Here is a 24,004-nt window from a genome sequence, read left to right on the forward strand (position 1 = left end):
CTTTACTTTAAAAAGGAGCAGCAGGCTTGGAGAACTGGAATCAAAGAAGTTGGAGCATCTTGTGATTAGGGCTGCCACAAACGATTATTTTGGTAGTCGACTAATCACCAACAGTAGTCGCGATTAGTCGACTAATCAGATCTTATGTAAATTGTGTCGTGTCGCACCAGCAAGCAGCTGCTCGTATACAACCATAATTAGTTTACAGCTTGATTCTTTATGTGTGTACAAATTAATGATTGATACAACATTCAACTTTGATTAAACTTTGCAACTTATACCAGCAGTTTTGAGATGTTCATAAATGATGGTGCAGCTTAAATTGAAGTCAATATTGTGGCTTTAAATATTTTGCCTGCAATTGTTTAGTGCATTTTTCCCGGTTCCGGCGCCGCACGAGTGGCAGCCCGCTACAGTAGCTGAGCCTTTTCGTGTGTTTTTGTTCCTTACTATTACTCTACCTCATACCTTTTTCATATAGTTGATAGTCGTAACTTGCGTAGCAATGGACACCTAAACTGTGGTATTCTTGCTGCTGCTGGTGGCTATTTTTTGCGCGATTGTGTCCGGCGACTTGGCTCAGAGCCGCGCCCCCATTGTTTACAGCCGGAATCAGCGGTTAGCACGGAGTGCTAACCCTGCGCCGGCTCCCGGGGCGAGACCCGATATCCCCCGTGAGCTGAGGAGGAAGAGACAGGGATCTCGTGCGGGGGTTAAACGCCGGCAAAGGAGGAGACGATACCATCCCGTCCTCCCGTCTGTTATCATGGGGAATGTTAGATCGCTCCCCAACAAGATGGACGAGCTAGCGGCGCTTACCCGGCATGAGAGGGACTTCCGGGAGGCTAACCTGATGCTATTCACGGAGACGTGGCTAACAGCGCTAACGCCGAACGCGGTCGTAGAATTGGACGGCTTCCAAATCATACGCGCGGACAGGACGCTGGAGAGTGGAAAGAGGAAAGGAGGAGGGCTGGCTGTGTTTGTGAGCGATAGATGGTGTAATCCTGGGCACATCACGATTAAGGAGCAGCTTTGCAGCAGGGATATTGAGCTGCTAGCTGTTGGCATGAGGCCATTTTACATCCCGCGAGAGTTTAGTCATTTGATCGCGGTAACCGTCTACGTCCCACCAGCTGCCAGCGGTGACACAGCCTGTGATGTCTTGACTGCAGCAGTGAGCAGCCTACAAACACAGCACCCAAATGCCCTGATACTCATCTCTGGTGACTTCAATCATGCCGCACCTTCCTCCTCTCTGCCTTCATTCACACAGTATGTCACCTGCCAGACCAGAGACAATAAAACACTGGACCTTTTCTATGCCAACACCAAGGAGGCATACACATCACTGCCCCTCCCCCCGCTGGGCAAAGCTGATCACAACCTGGTGGCTCTCCAGTCTGTGTACAAACCTCTGGTCCGCATGCAGCCAGCTGTGACCCGCACGGTTCAGAAATGGTCTGGAGAGGCCGAGGAGGCCTTAAAGGACTGCTTCAGCACAACTGTGTGGGAAGTATTCAGCGATGCTCACAGGGAAGACATTAGTAGTCTAACGGACACTGTTACAGACTATATAAATTTCTGCATGGAGAACACCATACACACCAGGACAGTAAGGTATTTCTCCAACAACAAACCCTGGATCACACCAGACATAAAAGCTCTCCTGAAGGAGAAGAGGAGGGCTTTTGCATCAGGCAACATAGAGGAGCGAAAGACTGTGCAGCGCTAGCTGAGGAGGAGGATCAGAGAGGGGAAAAGGTCCTACAGGAAGAGGATGGAGGAGCAGCTGCTGCAGAATAACGCCAGGGGAGTCTGGAGGGGCCTGAAGACCATCTCAGGCCAAGGATAACCCAAGACCTGGATTGGGGGGGACCTGCAGTGGGCAAATTAGCTTTTTCAATAGGTTTGATCAGATGCCTGCCCCCACTCAGTCTCTCCTGCTGCAGCCACCACCTACTCCTCCTGCTGGACGTGTCACCCCCTCCCCCCTTTTCTCCACAGTCTCCAGCTCCCAGCTACACCAGATAGCCACCACTCCCTCCTGCCCAGCCTTGTCCTTCACAACATCTCAGGTGAGGAACCAGCTGAAGAAGATGAAGGCGAGGAAGGCAGCGGGTCCAGATGGCATCAGCCCCCAGCTCCTCAAATCCTGCGCAGACTAGCTGTGTGGAATTGTTCAGCACATGTTCAACCTGAGCCTGAAGCTGGGCAGGGTCCCACAGCTATGGAAAACATCCTGCCTGGTCCCGGTGCCAAAGACCCCCACCCGAAGGAGCTCAACAGCTTCAGACCAGTGGCGCTGACGTCTCACCTGATGAAGACCCACCTGCACCCCCTGGTGAGCTCCTCAATGGACCCACTCCAGTTCGCATATCAGCCTGGCATCAGTGTGGATGATGCCATCATCTACCTCCTCCACACTTCACTCTCCCACCTGGAGAAGGTGGGGAGCACTGTGAGGATCATGTTCTTTGATTTCTCCAGTGCTTTCAACACCATCCAACCCACCCTACTGGGAGACAAGCTGGAGCGGGCGGGGGTGGCCCACCACCTCACCACATGGATCCAGGACTACCTCACAAACCGGCCACAGTATGTGAGGACACAGGACTGTGTGTCTGACCTGCTCCTCTGTAGCACGGGGGCCCCGCCAGTAACTGTCTTGGCTCCCTTCCTGTTCACCCTCTACACCTCGGACTTCAACCACAACACCCCTACCTGTCACTTGCAGAAGTTCTCTGACGACTCTGCGATTGTCGGCCTCATCACAGGCGGAGATGATCGGGAGTACAGAGAATTTACTCAGGGTTTTGTGGACTGGTGCCAGCAGAACCGCCTCCTGATCAATGCGGGGAAATCCAAAGAAATGGTGGTGGATTTCGTTAGGCGCCAGCACTCTTCACCTGCACCAGTGAATATCCGGGGAACAGATGTTGAGAGAGTCTCAACTTACAAGTACCTGGGTGTTCATCTGAACAATAAACTGGACTGGCGCGACAACACAGACGCCCTCTATAGGAAGAGTCAGAGCAGACTCTTCCTACTCAGGAGACTGAGGTCTTTTGGGGTTCAGGGGACACTCCTCAGGAACTTTTATGACTCGGTGGTTGCATCGGTCATCTTCCAGGGAGTGGTCACCTGGGCAGGCGACGTCTCGGCCTGGGACAAGAAGCGGCTGGACAAACTGGTCAAACTCTGTCCTGGGCTGCTCCCTGGACTCTGTAGACTCGGTGGGGGACAGGAAGATGTTGGCCAAGCTGTCATCAATGCTGGACAACCCGGACCACCCCTCCAGGGCACCCTAACAGCACTCCACAGCTCCTTCAGTGACAGACTGTTACACCCTCGCTGTGCAAAGGAGAGATTCCGCCGTTCCTTCTTGCCTGCTGCTGTCAGACTCTTTAACAAGAACATTGTGTAGTCTCTACAAACTGGCGGACATTAGTGCAATTGTGCAGTCCTGCACCTGAGCTCACATCGTGCAATACCCAATATTCCCCACTACTGTAATACCTGCAATACTCAACATTCCACACTACTGTTAGTCTAGTTTTATTTTTATCCAATGCTGTTCCTTACATTACACTACAGCACTGCAGCACTGTCACTTACTTAGAGTATTTTTCCTCTGTACTATGTACAGGCCAAAATGAGTGTTCCTCATACTTTTTATGTAGATGCATGTTGGTGTATATATACATGTGTATATACACGTTACTGCGCATATTTACATAGTTTTGATCCTGAATGTTTGCCGTCAATGTTATACATTAATGGCTACATTATGCCGCCGTCCCTTTGTGACCTATATCTTTGCAGCTGTAACACTGAAAATTTCCCCACTGTGGGATCAATAAATTCTTATCTTATCTTATCTTATGTTTAGTGCATTGTAAAATGAAACCAAAACTATGCAGAGTTGTACTAATCCTTTGAAACTATCTGTTAATACAAAAAGAAATACTTGTAAACAAATGTCACTCTTCTTTGGCACCAAGCATTTTTTTTTATTTAGAATGTAGTGAAATCAGAGGAGTAAATTAGGAAAAAGCACTGTGCTAAAGGAAACTAAAATAAACACTTGTCTTGGTTTTAAATGCTGTTTTCTTTAACCTTTATCCCAAACATTTTGTCTTTCTTCACTAATAAATATGGGTAATTTAATAGTAGTAAATTGGTGTGCACAATCAATGGAACAGGGGAAAAAAATATTTAACTATTAGGAGGAACGTTTTTTAAATTTTTTGTTCGTACCATAACATAATATATTGCAACAAACTTAATTATGTGTTTTATTGTTATGTGATGCCAATGAGGGCTTGTGGCAAATATGTCATGTTTTGTTACTTGAGTAGTGGAATTTCCCAGTTCCCAGTGAACGCCTCACTCCGTTGGCGAGAGATCTTTCTGCTTGTGATTGTTAAAAACGCGAGTTCGCTGACTAATGCCTCCTTAATCCATATTAGATGCTACAATATGTTAGCGCAGCAAAAAGGATATCGTGTCCATGGACATCAAACACACACCGTAACTGGCGTGTGTGTGCTAACTACAGCTAGCTTTCAGAAAAAGGCATCAGCCACGACGTGCTTCCTTTCTTGATTATCGAGAATCCCCGTCGTACTGCCTTGAAAGGGAGGTTTGCATCGTAAGTATTTGTGGGTGAAATGTGCCCTAACTTTAGGTCTCTGTTGCTAACACCAGGTAGCCATGACATGTAGCCATGTAGATCACGAAGACCCGGATGACCGCGACTCCGTATGTCCGCCCTTGACAGGCAACCAGCCAACGGGGAAAAGCGCAAGACGAGGCTGTTTCAAGAGAAAAGCAATGCGCCAAATAAATAATATGTAAATAAGCGACTCGTCGACGACTTAAATGAATTGTCGACCATTTAGATTGTCGACCATTTAGATCGTCGACGTCGTCGTGATAAGTCGACTAATCTTGGCAGCCCTACTTGTGATTGGACTGATCTGTTTACAACTGTTTAACTGTCAACCAAGATAGCATTTAGCAGCCAACATGGCCACTGTTGGTTACCTGATTGTCTGCTTATTTTTATCTACCCTCTCAGAGGAGGAGTTCCCCTCCTCTTGTCCGCTCAAAGCAACCGGCGGTGTGGCTTCTCCACAAGTGGGTACTGCAAAAAAAGTTGGGGAACCACTGGCTGAGCTACAGAAGATTTCACCACCAACTGTATGTTGGTATTGGGGGATAAAGATCAAAGCAGTTCCTTATGCCTTTAGGACATCCATAACCTCTCCCACCCAGCGGCACCATAATTTTCAATTCAATCGTGTACTTTTATGATTACTGTATTTCCTGGACTATAAGCCGCACCTTTTTATCAGCCACAGCCACTCTATTTTAAAAAAAATGCAATTTCTGGAGAAATTGCGTGTGAAGGCGAAGGAAGCTGAAAAGAGACTGTGGAATGAAGGTGAATAAAGTTGAATGATACTGAATGAAGTTGAAAAAAGTTGAATGAAGTGGAATAAAGTGGAATGATACTGAATAAAGTTGAATAAAGAGGAATGAAGTTGAATGAACTCTATGAATAATTGTGGAATGTTTTGGAATGAGCATGAATTGATCCAACGCAGCAAATGGGGAAGTGTTGATTGTGCCATTGGAAATGAATGGGGTTTTTGGGGGTGAAAAAAGTTGAATTTTGGGGGAACCATAAATGTTTGGGGCAAAAAAAAATACAACTTGTGATGGCATGAATTTTTGGAATAATTTGAAATCCGAACGGGGTGAATCGGATGAAGTATGTGGAAGTAGCGACACGCCAAAGTTTTGGAGTGGCAAAAAAGGAGCAATATCATAGTCATACTAGAGAATGCAATTTCTGAAGAAATTGCGTGTGAAGGCGAAGGAAGCTGAAAAGAAACTGCGGAATGCATTGGAATGAAGTTGAATGAAGTTGAATAAAGTGGAATGAAATTGAATAAAGTGGAATAAAGTCGAAGGATGCTGAATAAAGTTGAATGAACTCTATGAAAAATCTTGGAATGAGCAGGAATCGAACCAGCGCTACCCACTTACAACTTGGCGTTTGTACCACCACACCATCAGGGACTTAAGTGGAAGGCAATAAATCTGAAATGTTGAATGTACAAGTGGGACTGAATGGCAAATTTAATGGGATTTTTAAGGTTTCATAATTTGAATTTTTGGGAAGTATGAATTGCAGGTGGCGGCACGGTGGTCGACTGGTTAGCTCGTCCGCCTCACAGTTCATAGGTCGTGGGTTCGATCGCGGCTTCGGCCTCCCTGTGTGGAGTTTGCATGTTCTCCCTGTGCCTGCGTGGGTTTTCTCCGGGTACTCCGGTTTCCTCCCACATTCCAAAAACATGCATGGTAGGTTGATTGGACTCTCTAAATTGCCCCTAAGGGTTTTTGTGAGTGCGGATGTTTGTCTCTGTGTGCCCTGCGATTGGCTGGCAACCAATTCATTTTTGGGAAGTATGAATTGCAAGTGTGTTGAAAAGCTGAACCAATGTGAGTTGAATGACCTAAATGAAGTTGAATGAACTCTATGAAAAGTGTTGGAATGAGCAGGAATCAAACCAGCACTGCAAGTTGAATGACGTCTTTTTTTAAGGTTGAATAATTTGAATTTTTGGGAAGTATGAAGTTGAATGAGCTGAATGTTGTGAATTTGAAATCTGAATGGTTTAAATGTGAAGTGTTGAATGTGCCATTGAAAATGAATGGTGAATTTTTGGATTTTTTTTTTTAAACTGAATAATTTGAATTTTTGCTAAGTATGTATTGCGGGTGTGTTGAAAAGCTTAACCAATGTGAGTTGAATGAGCTGAATCTTGTTAATTTTAAATATAAATGGTTTAAATGTGTAGTGTTGAATGTGCCATTGGGAATGAATGGTGAATTTTTGAATGGTTTTATTAACGTTCAATAATTAGAATTTTTGGGAAGTAGGAATTGTGGGTGATATGAGCTGAATGAAGTTGAATGAAGTAGACTGAAGTTGAATGACCTCTATGAAATATTGTGGACCATCGCAGCAAATGGGGAAGTCTTGAATGTGCCATTTGGAAATGAATGGGGTTTTTGGGGGTGAAAAAGTTTAATTATGGGGGAACCGTAAATGTTAGGGGCAAAAAAATGCAAGTTTTGATGGCATGAATTTTGGGAATAATTTGACATTGGAACGGGGTGAATCGGATGAAGTATGTGGAAGTAGTTACAGTTTGAATGTGCCATTGCAAATGAATGAGTTTTTTTGGGGTGAAAAAGGCTTAATTTTGGGGGAACCGTAAATGTTAGGGGTGAAAACAAAAAAGAGCAGCCATGGCATGAATTTTTGGAATAGTTTAAAGTTTGAACGGGGTGAATCGGATGAAGTATGTGGAAGTAGCGGCACGCCGAAGTTTTGGAGTGGCAAGAATGAAGCAATATCATAGTAATACTAGAGAATGCAATTTCTGGAGAAATTGCGTGTGAAGGCGAAGGAAGCTGAATGAAAACTGCGGAATGCGTTGGAATGAAGTTGAATGTAGTTGAATGAAGTTGTATGCTACTGAATTAAGTTTAATGATACTGAATTAAGTTAAATGATACTGAAGGAAGTTGAATGATTCTGAATTAAGAGGAATAAAGTTGAATGAAATTGAATGAAAAGGAATGAATTGAAATGAAGTAGAAATAAGTGGGATGAAGTTGATTTGAATGATACAGAATTCAGTAGAATGGAATTGAACGGAAAGTAATTAATTGAAATGAAGTAGAATTAAGTGGAATGAAGTTGAATGATACTGAATGAAGTTGATTGACCTCTATGAAAAACTGTGGAATGCATTGCAATGATATTGAATGTAGTTGAATGAGGTTGAATGACCTCAAATTATAGCGAATAGCCTGGAATGAGAACGACATAAAAAATAAGAAGGGAAGAAAAGACTTCCGGTTCATTTCCGGATTATTTGGGTCACTTCCGGGTCATTTGGGTCACTTCCTGTTCATTTCCGGGTCATTTGGGGGTCACTTCTTGTTGATTTTGGGTCCTCCCCCAAGATGGCCGCCGCACTGGGGAGACCTCGGGGCGAGTATCCCCAGTCTAGCTAATGTGCCTGTCCAGGATGGCCGCCGCACTGGGGAGACCTCGGGGTGTTTATCCCCAGTCTAGCTAATGTCCCTAAACAAGATGGCCGCCACACTGGCGAGACGAAGGGGCAATAACACCGGTCCACTGGAAATGGATGGTGAAATTGTGTGGCTTTCTTAGGGTGAATGCGTTGAATGTTTCGGAAGTAGGAATTTCTGGGGTGTTGAAAGGCTGAATGTGAGTTGAATGACTTAAATTTGCGGAAATTGGGAAGGTGTAAATGTGAAAAGTTAAATGTTCCAATTAAAATGAATGGTGAATAGTTGCATTTTTGTGGACTTTTTAAGTGTGAATGTATGGAAAGTAGGAATTTTGGGGGTGTTGAAAAGCTGAATGTTAGCTGAATGTGTTGAATAACTTGAATTTGTGGAAATTGGATTGGTGTAAATGCTAAAAGTTAAATCTGCCAATGGAAATGAATACTCAATAAAAAAGTTGAATTATTGTGGGTTTTTTAAGTGTGAATGAGTTGAAAGTGTGGGAAGTAGGAATTTTGGGCTGTTGAAAAGTTGAATGTGAGCTGAATGAGTTGAATGACTTGAATTTGTAGAAATTGGAATGGTGTAATTGTGAAAGTTTCAATGTGCCAATGGAAAAGAATGGTGAATAGTTGAATTTTTGTGGGTTTTTTAAGGGTGATTGAGTTGAATGTGTGTGAAATAGGAATTTGGGGTGTGTTGAAAAGGTTGACCAATATGAGTTGAATGAGATGAATGTTGTGAATTTCAAATTGGAATGATGTAAATGTGAATTGTTGAATATGGCAATGGGAATGAATGGTGGAATTTTGTGGGGGGTTTTTACGGGTGAATATGTTTAATTTTTGGGAAGTAAGAATTGTGGGTGTGTTGAAAAGCTTTACCAATGTGAGTTGAATGAGTTGAATCTTGTAAATTTCTAATTGGAATGGTGGAAATGGGAAATGTTGAAAGTGCCATTGGAAATGAATGGGTTTTTTATGTGAAAAATGAGAAATATTCGGGAAACAGTAAAGTTGGGGAACGACAGAAATGACTACCCCGGAAGGCATGAATTTTCTGAATGTTTTGAACCTTGAATGAAGTGAATCGGGTGAAAAATGTGGAAGGAGTCGCACACCAAAAAAAGTGTTAAAAAGTGGAATAATAATAATAAACTATAGGAATAACGTGTGAAGGCTTTCGCCTTCACACAAGTATGAAAAAAAAACATAAGATGCAACTTTATATAAACTGCACCTGTAAATGTACATGTATGTACCTGAACCGATTCTTTCCTAGCAGTGCCTTTTAACACGGCAGCAACTTTGCTGATTAAACGGGAACAGAACCAAGAGAAAATAAACAGTACTTATCTTCATTTCACTGCCCGCTGCCACTCCAGTTTGTCAGTTAACTTCCGCATATCAACTAATTCATGACATAGTCCATAGCGACCTCGCCTGTTGAACTCATCCACATCTTGTTAATGGCAAATTGTAATTACGGTTAGAGCACCACCAACGGTGGAAGAAATATCCACAGAATAGCCGCACCTTTATATAAGCCGTATGGTTCAAAACTTAGGAAAAAAGTAGCGGCTTATAGTCTGGAAAATACGGTACTTCTGTCAGTGACAGCTTTGCTGGGAACTACATGTGTTAAATTTTTTAGTTGACTGGACGATGACGATAACTAACACCTGTTTGTGACACTCTGTTTTGCCTCCTAGGCACTTCTTTATTGAAGAACTGGAAGAGAGTATAACGTTCTACAACAACCAAAACCGCCTGCTGAAGCTCCTGTTCGCCACACACAGTCTGCTGGCAGCCAATTCTGAGCTTGTTTGTTATTTCATCATAATATTGAATAATGTGGTCAGTGCCTCTGTGATATCACTCGTATTGCCGATTATGGTCTTTCTATGGGCTATGTTGACTGTTCCAAGACCAACCAAAACATTTTGGATGACCGCCATTGTCTACACAGAGGTAGGTAATGTCTAACAAAAGTCTGTCCATCTATACATAACATAAAATGCAGTTTATAAATGTTCATTTTTATTTATTAAGGGAAAGTAACGATTCAAAGCTAAGTTCAAGAACAGATGAAAACTAAAACAATTGACATCTATCAGTCTGGAAATGGTTACAAAACCATTCCTGTAGAACTCCAGCAAACCCAGGAATATCCTCTCTGCATGCAGTTCTACAGGCTCCTGTGTCACACAAAAATGTCATAGACTTGCAATTAACTATTAACTCAATTTCTGGTCGTATTGTATTCATAGCCAATATTTCCTGCAAATTCAACTCAGACCGTTCTAGTACCACATTTTTCTTAAATGATGTCAACTGCTGTCCTAGTCATGCCAAACCTGGAAGCTGCTTCATTTTTTTTTTTCGGACAATCACGCAAAATATGCCCAGTTTGACCACAGCACCAACAAATTAATTCACCTGGTTAACCAGGGTTGGCACCGCACCCTTAGCTAATCATGTTGCCTCTGCCTCTTCCTCGATTATTTCTATTAAGCCATGCCCGTTAAAATGCAATTCACTATTTTCCAAAATAAAGACATCTGCCGCGTTCTTTTTCCCCTGCAGTACACCCTCAGCATGCAGTGCTTGATTTATGTACTGTTCAAGACTGCCAGTGGCCTTATCAACCCAATGTTTATCTATCCATTGCCTTATTGCACTAGATGAATGAGCGTGTAGGGCATTTTTAAGTTGTTCCTGATAAATACCCCGAGGATCATGTTCCTCAGGAATACCACTATTCGCTCTAAAACATGCAGTCATTCGAACTCTATGATTTTCAAATGATTCATTTTACTTTAGTGCAGCCCTTCCAATGGCTGGATAATTTCCTCTCTGCTTAAATTTTACTTTTGCACGTTCCATCAAGCCATAAACTCGAAGTGCTAGTTCTCGGCTATCATGTCCCAGAACAGCGTGGCTCTCCTTCGGATCCCAGTCCCCTCTAACACTATGCCAGGCTCCCTTCAAGGCTGTCATCCACACTTGCTGGACCTCTACCCCATTCAAATGATAGGACCTCCTAAGGTCTTCAATTTGCTGTAAAAATTCAACAACATCTGTTCTATGAGATGTGATGCCTTCTATGGCTTTTTTCACATCATCTTGGGTCCATGTTCTATGCACCAAAATAGTAGACGACTTTTCATCAATATTCGGATTTGCAACTTTAATCATGGGAAATGTGTTCACACAGTTTTCCCCCAGAGCCTGAAATGTAGTATTGGGAGTTGAGAACACATTCCCCAATGTTTTCGACCAATTTATGTCCTCTCCCCTTGATTGAGTCACTCTCCCCTCTGGCTGCCCGTGTGGTGATTGTGGTGTTGGCGGAAGGGGCGAGTTGGGCAGAGGTGGATAAGCGCCAAAAGTTGGAGCTGCAGAAGCCTTATCAGGCATAACGTCTGCTCTCACCACTCTCCCACCCTCTTCCTCCTTCACTCCCACCCCACCGTACCCGTCTCATCGTCTTCTTTTCTATGTAAGAAAACAGTGCCTTCCATTTTAATACTAGCTTTTGATTTCTGTCTTCTTATTGCCATTATCATCCAAAACTCAGTATCACCAAAACCATCTTAATCCATTTTCTTTTTATTATTTTTTCGCTGTCCTTATTCTATCCTGCAAGTGTACTATTTTTTGTGTATTTAGCTGGCTAGCGAAATCATATTTTGTTATCCACAAATTCAAATATTTTATTTTAGAAGGACATTGGTTTTCTACAAACTTCCAGTCCTTACAAGTTAACCCCTGTTTCAGATCATTTTTATCAGTCATTTTACTGTTTGATTTCCCCATTTTGACTGGAGTCAGCAATTCACCTAGGGTGACTCTGCTGGCTTTCACCTGACCAGGGTGACAATTACTTTCTGTCTGGGGTAATTCTCAAGCTTGTACCACAAAGTGGCGGACAATTCTGCTTCCCCACAACAGTTGTCACTCAAATTCCTGTTCAATGAGGTCATGAACCTCCACTCACACTTTTCACATGCACTCTTCATAACAGTTTTCAAACATTTAAACACTAGTGTAGGACTCCGGCATCCTTATTCAGTTTTATAGACTCTACTCTGTCTCTTTGTACTCCATAGTGACTAGTATTGTCGAGATTTTTTTCTGACAGTTCACTTACTGTCACCTGTCTGACAGTATACTTACTCTGCCACAACCAGTTTTTAAGACTCCTCTGTCTGTACAACGGCCGCAAACCAGTCATTCACACAACCTGTGATTTGACCTCCTCACCAGAGCTGTCTTCCCCCTCGGCTTCCCGTCAATCTTTAGCTCCCAGAAGCAGAGCTGATGTCCAGTCCTGGAAAAGGTCTTTGTGCCGTGGTCACGGACTCCGTCTAGAGGTCGACTCGACTTCTGGGACCCTCAGATATCTTGGGATCCGGCTTGAAGGACCAAGAAAATGTCAGGTTAATCAATTAGACATTTCAAAATAAGACACCAAAAAGAGGGAAGACGCTCAATTTCTTTTTACCAGCTTGCAAGGAGAGCAAAGAGAACACACTTTATTGCTGCGCAACAGTCTACGAAGCAATACATGTGGCAGCTATTTGGTGATTAATAACAAGCAAATGAGGGATAACTATTAAGTAATTATTCCTTCACGCCCACTTTCATTGTTTGGCGTCCACTTGCAGTATTTCTCATTTGCAGGTGTTTCCATCTCGGTGTGTTTTTGTATTTACAGCGTTTATCTTTTACTTTTTTTGTGTGTGGTTTGTAAGTTTGCTTCCACATTGTTTTAATGATTGCAGTGTTTCTTACTTGCAGCGATTTCCTTTTAGTGTTTGCATTTTTTCGGGGGATGATTTATTTTTATTTTTATATCAACTAAATATACTCTATACACGGAAATATCTTGGTGTTATTAGTGTTGTAGCCTCAAATCAAGCATTTGGCCCTTGGCATCAAATGACCTTTGCACGCCCCTGCCAAGCACAGTCCACTTTCTGTCACCGAGTTGTCAAGTGCACCGGGGGTGTGCCACTGGACATTCCAGCTATTTCTGCCAGAATGCCTGCGAGGCGCAACGCAGTCCCAAACACATTCAACTAGACTTGCAAAATGAAGATGAAAATTAAGATGTGCCCATTTTAACGCCAACCGCACGGGCACCTGTCTATGGAAATCGGGCCCTTGGTGTCATTGTGCCCAGATAAGACAGAATTTACACACAAGCACTGTAAAAACCCATAAAGGCAGGAAATATAACAATACTCAAAGGCAAATATCTGTTCTAATCTGTGAAAAATGTGTTCTATTAATAGAGCTCAATCGCAAGTTTCTTCTTCTACTGTTATCTCATTGTGTGTATTCCAGCATTCACGGCACCACACTCCCCCTAAGAGGCCAATATATGCACAGCAGGAGCAGCCGGTATTGATTTTTACAGTATTTAGAGTTTTTGCTGTTGTTTTAGATATTCGGAGTAGGATATACTTATTTTACATTGTTAGTAATTTAGTTGTGGTTGTTCTTTCAAGCTATATTTAAAGTTGAGTTTTCAAAGATTCAAGGAATTTTTATTGTCGTACCAACACACATTTGCACATGATATGGCATGAAATAAATCTGAGGAGGCTAGCCCAGTACGTCCAAAGACCTAATAAATAAATAAATAAGATCGAATAAATATGTTAAGAAGATGAGGGAGATGCTTATTCGTGGTTTGAATGTGTGAAAAGAAGGACTGAATTTCACATGGTCGTTACTATACATGGTCATTTTGTGCTTGGCAAAAAGAATGGAGTGTTCAAGAATAAAGTGTTGAACATGCAGGGATGAATTTGACATGGGGACATCATGGTAATTTTGAATAGTTGATTTTTGGTAGTTGCATAGAAATATAGTTTAGTTATAGAATAGTTTTGAACAGAAATAGGCATTCCTTCCCAGGAATGGAACGAGCCGTCCATCCTTACCCGATGTGCGCCCATTTTGTGGACGGACGGAGGACGTGTATCATTTAAAAAGGACAGATTAAGCAAGGACGGAAGTGGGTTTTCATCCGTCCCTCCATTCAGATCTAATCAGTTCAAATACTGGTTCAAGTGTTGTGTTGATTCTTTTAAAAAGCAAGACTACTGTTCTCTTCTGCAATACCACAGAGCCGACTTTATTAACTGCCTGCACAACACTTTTCATGTGTGTTCCCTGCAGTAACATTGCACAGGCATAGTCTGCCCTCTAGTGGTTCAACACATGTAATACTACAGGACGCCATTTCACTCACAGACCACTCACAGAAACACGTCCTGCCTATCTTGGACGTGGGAAAAAGGTGGATAGCAATTTTGTTTTGTTAAATTAACATTATCCCTTTGCATGTGAAGTATGTCCTTTTCTGGGACATCTTTAGACTGTAAAAATATCTACCAGTGCCAACATACACTTAAACGAAGTAGAAGTCTTTTGTTTCCTCTTAAAATAACCATGCGTTATTTTGCAATAATTATTTTCTTGAGAAATAACGCAATAGAAACTGAAAGCTTACTGCATTATAATGCAACACTTTGGGGGGAAAAAACGCAATAGTACTGCATTATAAAGTAATCTTAAATATTCTCATGATGTCCCCTGGCGGACTCCAGTCTAGTAGTAGTGGCCGATGTGGTTGTGTTTGCAGTTAAATGCTATCTTGGTTAAACAGTTGTAAACCATTGAATACACTCACAATACTCCCAGCCGGTAAGTGGATGTGCCTAGGAAATTAGTCAGCCAATGGGCTTTAAATAATGTTTGAGTGCATGGACCTTTTTTAAAAATTATTTATTTATTTTTTGACGGAATGTAAGGAAGCGCTATAAAAGGACGAGGACGGACAGGGTTGGAGGATGATTATTTTTATGAATAAGGACAGGGGGACAAGGACAGAAGGTTACCCAGATTGCTGACAGATCGGACTGCCAAAAAAGGGCAAAGTCCCCATCTCTGGTTTTGAAATCAATGAATACTCATTTTTATTAATCATTTGAATATCAGTCAAAATAATCATGATTACTATTTTTTTGATTATCGCCCAGCCCTAATGCACATTACAAAGAATATCTTGTCATGCAATGAGCAATTTCAGAAAACTGTTGATTTAATGTTTCATTCCCCGTTTCAGAAAAATCAAGATTCACAGGACGAAAGAAAGAGCAATGAGAATGTATAGGAAGGAATATGTTATGACAAATTGTCCAACCATTTTACATGTAAAGACTTACTTGAACTATAGCCAAAACGTTGTGAGTCATGAGACATTTCAACAGAGAACCATTATGATACATTTTGATAAATATGACATCAGCAATTGTTGAAGTGGGAACCAGAAGAAACAATCTGGCACTACTGGCATGGATGTAGCAAGACATTTGAAACGTGTTCAAATAAATGAGCAACTGCTTTGTTTAATGACACAATGGTGTGGAGAGTAGTTTGGAGAATTTTAATTCTAATCTGAGAAAGGTATCAAAGCGAGTGAGAAAAACTCATTGAGCTTGATAGGAGAACAAAGTCACACAAGTTCACTTCCACAAAAAGCAATGGCCCTAAAATCATGTTGCAGTTGAAACTGATGAATCAATTCATACTGACTGACTGTCATGCAAGTAGATGAACAATGAAATGATGTGCCTGGATGTTTATACTTCTCTCCAGGTGATGGTCGTGGTCAAATACCTTTTTCAGTTTGGATTTTTTCCCTGGAACAGCGTTTATGAGATGACTTTAAATGAAGACAAGCCTTTCTTTGCACCTCGCATCCTGGGTCTGGAGAAGACAGACACCTACATAAGATATGACCTCCTTCAACTACTGGCTCTGTTCTTCCATAGATCTTTGCTCATGGTGAGTTGGTTATTGTCATTCTAAATTGTGCCTCAGAAAGTCATGGTGCTTTTTTTTCCCTTAACATTTTCCCAATGGAAATACCATATTTTCCGGGCTATAAGCCACACCTTTATATAAGCCGCACCTATCTATGTTGAAAAAAAACTATATTTACTGCCATTAGAGAGCGATTTTGAACTGTAAATGTACATGTACCTGATGAGATTCTTTCCAAACAATGCCTTTTAACACGCCAGCAACTTTGCTGGTTAAAACGGAACAGAGCTAAGAGAAAATTAACAGTACTTACCTTCATTTGACTGCCCGCTGTCACTCTAGTTTGTCAGTTAACATCCACTGTTTATTGTTGTACTTCCACATACCACCAAATTCATAACCTAGTGCATAGCGCCCTCGCCTGTTGAACTCCTCCACCTGTAGCCACATCCTGTTAATGTCAATTGTATTGTATTGTATTGTATTGTAATTACAGTTAGAGCGCCACTAGCGGTGGAAGAAAAATCCACAGAACGCCACACCTTTATATAAGCCGCATGGTTCAAAACCTAGGAAAAAATTAGCGGCTTATAGTCTGGAAAATCCGGTAAAGTATTGAAAAACAATGTAATCTGCTTAACTCTCGTAATCACCAAACTTTTGTTAACTTTACAGCTACACGACGTGGAAGATGAACTGCAAAATCAATAGTTGGTCATTCTAACTTGTGTGTCAGATCCAGATGTAAAGTGCCTGGAGATCTCATATTCATCTTTTGATTTTCAACCCGGCTCAACTCAAGACAAAGCAGAGCAAGCCTCAAAAGGCTGCCGTTTTTCAACTTGCATAAATATTTTATAGTTTATACTGCAGAAGCATAGAAATGGTGCACATAAAGTATGCGGTCAAAATGATGCAGACCTGAGAGTGGTTTGTTTCATACTTAAGGAGCAATCAGAGCATTATGTTAATATTATGTAACATAGTGATGGGCAAAATGCAAATCCTCCTGGCTGATAGAGGTGTCAAATCCAGGTCCAGAAAGTAAACCCTGCCACAGATACTTCTACTTAACCGGCAAGTAAACAAGCTCTTGAGTAGAAGCATCTGTGGCTAAAGAGGTTTACTTCTGGACCTGGATATGACACCACTGTCAGAGGGGAAGATTGGCATTTTGGCCGTCAATAAGATTTCAAAAAGCTATTATTTATTAACATTCCTGGATTCTCCTTGGAGAAGCAGAATGTGTCTCTTTATAATACTGTACTAATAAACAACTTTTTCACATCTTAAGTTACTGCAAATAGACTTAAGCTACTGTATATGTCTGTCACAATTTGGGTCATTGCTTTGAACCTTTCAAAGCAAAAGCTATTGATTGGCTTCTTGTTTCAAGAACCCAATACAGTATTTGTGTTGCATTTTGTTCCCTTTTTGATATATTTCCCTCCATCGCCTCCAAACTATGGAATTCATGAAGCTTTTGACTTTGGAAGTTCCACTATATGTCAAGAGTTGCTCTTGACATGTATCTTGATGTATTTTATGTGAATACAGCGTTATGGCTTGTGGAACCACAAAGACCCCTTGGTGGTACAAAGTAACTCAACTGGTAATGACAAGGAAGGAAAAGATGACAAATTAAACTCAGTGTCTACCACAGAAAGCTTCAATATCACTGACCTGGAACAACATGAAAAGGTTTGTGTAAATAACAGTAACTAAAACTATTATAAACATTGGCCATTTGACGGGGTTTTCTCCGAAATGTTTGAACTAATTTTCTGTCCAGTTCTTTCCAGCTGAATCAACAACATCCCAGAAGACACGACAAAGAGTTTCAGAGCTGAATCATTCCAGAAGGCTGAAAAAGGATAATATTTCTGGGAGCAAAGAAGAGGTCTTAGAGGAAATCACACAGAAAAGCAGTGGCCTCCACTTACGCAAGAAACCCAAAGAGCTTAAAAAACAGACCACTCAAGGTTTGTGCAGTTTCCAGGTTTCTTAGAAGTGCTCTGACATTCCTTGGTGAAAATGCACAAACAATGAACAATTAAGAGTGCAGTTAGCATTTACTTTCATTTCGCTTTTTTGGGGGGTGGGGGTTCTCTCACATGCAAATGAGCCACACTGTGCTACTGCGTGTACATTCAAATTCAGAATTTGATCCCAACAATTAGTCTCTTTGTTGTCGTTCATGTCCTCTTCCGACTGTCATTTTTTACTGTGTTTCAGTCCAAGGTGGATTCGAACTCCACACAGGTAAGCCTTGCGTTCCTGAAAAACTGTTAGGGTTCGAGGATGTGGGATGAGGACCTAAGTGCAGAGATGCGAGAAGGGCTCATTAGCATACAAGTCGTTCATTTAATGTTCAAGAGATTATTAGTGGGAGGATTCATTTCAGGCAGGGCAGCAAACATCTTCAGATGCTGGGCTCTGGCAGGCCGGCAAAGAGGCAAACCTGGCAGGTGCACGTGCGGGAGATTTTGGGGGGGAGCAAAAAATGCGGATCAGAAAGACATTTTTTAGCAGACAGCAAATACCTGAGCTGGATGTGGCTGACAAACGTGACAACATGAGTCAATCTGGCGCCGAGGTGCAGGTTTGGACTGGCTTTTACACATAATATACACATGGACAACATCTCGGACCCAATATCCAGAGATTTAAAGATTTTTTAAACCTTTTAAACTGCTTGGATTTTAAACAGCACGTCTTGCAGCCAACTCACAACAGAGGACACACCCTGGATTTGGTTATAACCTATGGCTTGTCTGCTGGTGTGTCCTCTGTTGTTGACTTGGCAGTGTCAGACCACTACTGTGTCTATTTTAACATCGCCAGTTTTAACCATCTAGCAGTCCCGGTGAGAACAGTGAAGAAACGCTACCTATCTTCTGAGGTGGCTGCAAATTTTATCGAGATCTTAAAAAGCACTCCTGCTGACATTTTACCTGCACCCTGTGATCTTATTGTTGACAATTTTAACCTACATCTTAAATCATGATTAGATTCAGTAGTTCCACTTTTAATTAAAACAACAAAAACAAAGACTGTACCCCCGTGGAGAAACAATGCTAACAAAACATCAAAGAGAAAATGCAGGAGTGCAGAGAGGAGGTAGAGAAAAAGTAAACTTACAGTACACTATGAAATTTTATGCGAACAACTGAAATCCTACAATAAAACAGTCAAACTGGCAAGATCTTCTTATTTCTCAAACCTCATTACAGTCAATAAAAACAACCCCAGAGTTCTCTTCTCCACCTTTGAACTTTTAACTAGTTCTGATTTTAATAAGTCCCCACAGAGACCAACAGATGCTCTCTGTGAGGACTTTGCAGACCACTTCAGAAGTAAAATCGATGACATAAGATCCAGTCTTTTAGCCCGTCAAAACACAAGTTTTAATAAACCTGGACAATCATATTTACATGAGGAAACACTGGAAAGTTTTGCCCTGGTTGATGCAAGGACACTTGGTCGAGTTTTCTCCCAGGTAAACCCAACAACCTGCCTTTTGGATCCAATTCCCACATTTCTTTTTAAGACATTTTATGGATTTTTTGAGGAACAAATTTTAAATATAGTCAATTGCTCTCTTCAGACGGGCGTCTTCCCCGCTGCCTTTAAAACGGCGGTCGTGAAGCCCCTTCTGAAGAAGAGCAATTCTGACCCGAGCGTTTTTAATAATTACAGACCTGTATCCAACTTACCGTTTTTAAGTAAGATTTTAGAAAAACTGGTTTTCATCCAGTTGAATCATTTTTCAAATACAAATAATATTTTGGAGAAATATCAATCTGGTTTTAGGATGAACCACAGTACGGAGACTGCTCTTTTAAGGATTTTAAATGATATTAGGTGCACTGCAGACGTGAGAAAACTCACAGTCTTGGTGCTACTGGATCTAAGCGCTGCTTTTGATACAGTAGATCACCAAATTTTATTAAATAGACTTAAAAATCTAGTGGGCATCTCCGGTACTGTTTTTAACTGGTTTTATTCCTATCTCACAGACCGATATTTCTTTGTAAGTATGGATACTTGTTCCTCCAAAACCCATGAAATTAAATGTGGGGTTCCCCAAGGTTCAATTTTAGGCCCCCTACGTTTTAATCTTTATATGCTTCCCCTTGGGGATGTCATCAGGGGACACGGCATCAGCTTTCACAGCTATGCTGACGACACGCAGCTGTATATTGCCGTGTCTCCTGATGACACAGGATCCATTGATACCCTTTTAAATTGCATTTTAGATATCAAGTCATGGATGGCAGATAATTTCCTACAGCTCAATCAGGACAAAAGGTGAGAGAGAGAAGCTTTTACCAAAACTACAAATTTTTAATCCCTCACATTGTGTGAAGAACCTTGGCGTCATTTTTGACTCTGAGCTCAGTTTCATTCCTCATATTAAAATGGAACCAAGATTGGTTTTTATCACCTTAAGAATATCGCCAGAGTCCGCCCGTTTCTCTCTCAGGCTAACACGGAAGTGCTGATGCATGCTTTTATTTCCTGTCGTTTAGATTACTGTAATGCCCTGCTCTCTGGCCTCCTGAAAAAGAGCATTTCACCATTGCAACTACTGCAGAATTCAGCCGCTCGGGTGCTGACGAGAACCAGAGGGCGGGAGCACATTACGCCAGTTTTGAAATTGCTGCATTGGCTCCCTGTGTGTTTTAGGATCGATTTTAAGGTACTTTTATTAGTTTATAAATGTGTTAATGGTCTTGGGCCATCTTATTTATCTGATTTGCTTTTATCAAACCAACCCTCGCGGATCCTGAGGTCCTCTGGCGCCGGCCTTTTATCTATTCCAAGGGTGAGGACCAAAATGCACGGCGAGGCTGCATTCAGCCATTTTGGTCCTCACCTTTGGAATAGCCTGCCAGAGGACGTCAGGTCTGCAGAGACTGTCGATATTTTTAAAAGGAAGCTCAAGACACACCTTTTTAGTTTGGCTTTCAACAACTTTTAAATAATTTATCTTTTCTTTTGATTGAAGATTATTTTTTATCTTATCTTACTGATTTTAGTTCTTGGACTATACTACTGTTCTGTCTTTTAGTTTTGTTGCTCTCTGCCGCTGTCAGCTTTCAGCTCCAGTGTTTCCTCATGGGGGGACCTCCGCTTTGAGGGAGGGGTGGCTGCCCTTCCCGCGGGGGTTGTCATCTCAGGGACTCCTTGGGTCTGGGTGGCCGGCGGCCTTTACACTTTGTGTGGGGTCCGCCTGGCTAATCTGGGCTGGGGTCTCTATGGTGGCGGCGCCCCTGTGGCCGTGGGCTGTCATTCCCCTCGGCGCGGAGAGCTCCCCTTGGGTACCCTTTCCTCATATGGTTTCTCTGTGCCTTGTCATGTCTTTTCAACACATTTTATCAGGTTGTGCACTTTGTGTGGGTGTGTGTGAATGATTGCTGATGTACTAATGGATATCTGTCTTGGGTTTGTTGGGAGGGAGGGCATGAACGGATTTTTTTTATTTTTTTTTTATCTATTTATTTATTTATTTTTTAATGTTTTGCTTTGAATGTTTTACAGCACTTTGAGTTGCATTTTTATGTATGAAAAGTGCTATATGAATTAAATGTGATTCATTGATTGATTGATTGATTTGTGGAAAGCTGATTGCAATTTCTTGAACTTGGATCCTGCTCCAGCTGGTATATCCTCCATCCTGCACATAGGCACGCGCGTATGTATGCACAGACACGGTTGAAGGGGGCAGGTCTCAATGGGGAGAGGCAGAGGCCCTGATAAAAACAACAGCAGAAGGAGCGATAACATAGATCATACTAACACAACTATTTATCTTCGTTCATTGTATTACTATTTCACTTAATTCCTTGTGTTGTTTGTAGCAAAGAACTTTGCTTCGCCCTTTGTATTGTAATATTAATTTGTATTATTGACACTTTATTAATTCTAAAATTCCATACCTTTTATTTTTACTCCATCTTGTGGCTCATTCATTCTAAATTCATGATATCTATTGGAACCGAAACTGGTTCAAATGTGAAAGGTACCCATCCTTATATGTGTGTCTGCGCGTGAAAGACAATACGCAGCCAAAAAGATGGCATATAGCCTGATGGATCAAAAGAAATGTGAACAACAAACTTTTTTTTTGTGGCAGCATCATTAACTATGATGTCTCTTCTACATGCGATGACATTTTTACTATCTAATAAAAAGGAAGCCACAAGAATAAAAAGGTTTTTTTTTTTGTGGATTCCACCCAACTTGGGGCTTGAACCTCTACTGTTTGAGAAACTCCCCCTTGCCCCTATTTAATAACAAGGTGAAGCAATGTGCACTTCAAAAGTAGCTATGCACCGAAACATAAATGGCAACCAAAATAATTCCAAAAGAAGTAAAGCACGCTGCTTTATGCTGGCCATCTATTGTGGGGAGAAAAACGGTGTGGGGACATTTTTGGATTCAATGATGATCGTTCTGATGAAACCGGGAAAAAGACAATAGCATGCAAAGTTTGAAACTCATTTTGTTTTATCTGTCTGACGCACTTAATATAGCTCAATGAACGTAAGCTAGCTAGGTTAGCTTGATAGTTTAGCTCACCAGTTGCTGGTGAAACACTTCATGTCAGTTCTGCATTTACAGTAATTGAGAAGCCAATACAGCCATAGGTTTAGACACCATGGAGACTGGAATCTTGAAACTCTACCATTTAAAACAGTGATCATTATTTAAGCATAGGCACCGATAAATAGTCTCGACATATAGTGTTTTTCTGTAGAGTAAATTACATAGAGTACTTTTCTGGTCGTGAGCGTGTTTGCCATATTCGATGTGACAGCTCCCCCATAACTAATGCACGTCAGTTTCACTTACCTTCAAAAAGTGACAACCTACAAAGTGCACAAAGTTTCATTCACCCATTTTCACACATTAGATTTGGCGGCCAGAAACAACATACGTATAATCTGGTGATTACAAATGTTTATTCCCATAGTTATTATGTTTTTCATTTCATTTTTAGAGTTGTCAATGTTTGTTTTAGTTTTAGAGACAATGTACTTTTTGTAGTATGGGGTGGGGTACAAATAGAAAAAAATATATATGATAAAATTTCAACATACATTGTGATTGAGCAAGATTTTATGACTTGACATGTGACTCGGCAGCACGGTGTGCGAGTGGTTAGCACGTCCGTCTCACAGCGCAGAGGTCCAGGGTTCGGATCCGGGATCCGGCATAACTGTGTGCAGTTTGCATGTGCTCCCTGTGCCTGATTTTCTCCCGGTACTCCAGTTTCCTCCCACATTCATAGATTGTCCCTAGGTATGATTGTGAATGGGAATAGTTGTCCGTCTATGTCTTCCCTGCAATTTGCTGGCAACCAGTTCAGGGTGTTCTGCTCGAAGACAGCTGGGATAGGATCCAGTACGCCCGTGACCCTCATGAGGAGAAGTGGTTTGGATAATAGATGGATGGATGGACTTGCAACTTGCTTGGAATTTGGCGGTGACTCAACTTGACTTTCTTGATTTTTTTTTTTTCGACTGTGACTTATGTCCTGCTTGAGACTTACTTGTGACTTGCACATATGTAACTGACTCCCACCTCTGGGTTGTATTTAACAGATAAACCACTATGGCAAAATATAATTTTATATGCATTTAGGAAATGAACACAAAAGTGCAGCAAGTCATTAAGCAATATAAAGCATCCAGTAGTGCAGTAATATTGAGACAACAACAAATGTATAATCGATGCAGTGAACCATTAAGCAGTATAAAGTAGGGATGTCACGCAACCCCAATGTCACGATAGGATAATATCACGATATGAACCTCGCGATACAATAGTTATCACGATATTGTGGAGAGGTTATCAATACATAAAAAGCTCACGATATTGCATAAAAGCTCATGATATTGTAACAAAAAAGAGCTTATATTAAAAAAAATTAAAAAATCACAGTATTCTGTTTTCGTACATAATAACAGCATTCACAGAAATAGGCTTGGCCAGTCATGCATCAAATTAAACTGCACTAATAACCTAAGCACCAGAGG

General features: G+C 41.5%; 1 protein-coding gene across 6 annotated transcripts in view; it reads left to right on the forward strand.

Moving 5' to 3' along the window:
* piezo1 (piezo type mechanosensitive ion channel component 1 (Er blood group)) overlaps positions 1-24,004 on the forward strand; it is a 260,505-nt gene that overhangs the window by 187,707 nt on the left and 48,794 nt on the right. For 5 of the 6 annotated variants that reach the window (XM_086044430.1, XM_086044432.1, XM_086044434.1 and 2 more), the window contains 5 exons: positions 9,830-10,088; positions 15,792-15,980; positions 17,517-17,660; positions 17,752-17,941; positions 18,195-18,221. In XM_086044430.1, coding sequence (XP_085900556.1) covers positions 9,830-10,088; positions 15,792-15,980; positions 17,517-17,660; positions 17,752-17,941; positions 18,195-18,221 — 809 coding nt within the window. The remainder of the gene's footprint in view (positions 1-9,829; positions 10,089-15,791; positions 15,981-17,516; positions 17,661-17,751; positions 17,942-18,194; positions 18,222-24,004) is intronic. The other variant, XM_086044431.1, reaches the window with a different exon arrangement.

This window comes from Filicampus tigris, chromosome 11 (genome assembly GCF_054856515.1).
Source record: "Filicampus tigris isolate MCC_2025a chromosome 11, RoL_Ftig_1.0, whole genome shotgun sequence".
NCBI lineage: Eukaryota > Metazoa > Chordata > Actinopteri > Syngnathiformes > Syngnathidae > Filicampus > Filicampus tigris.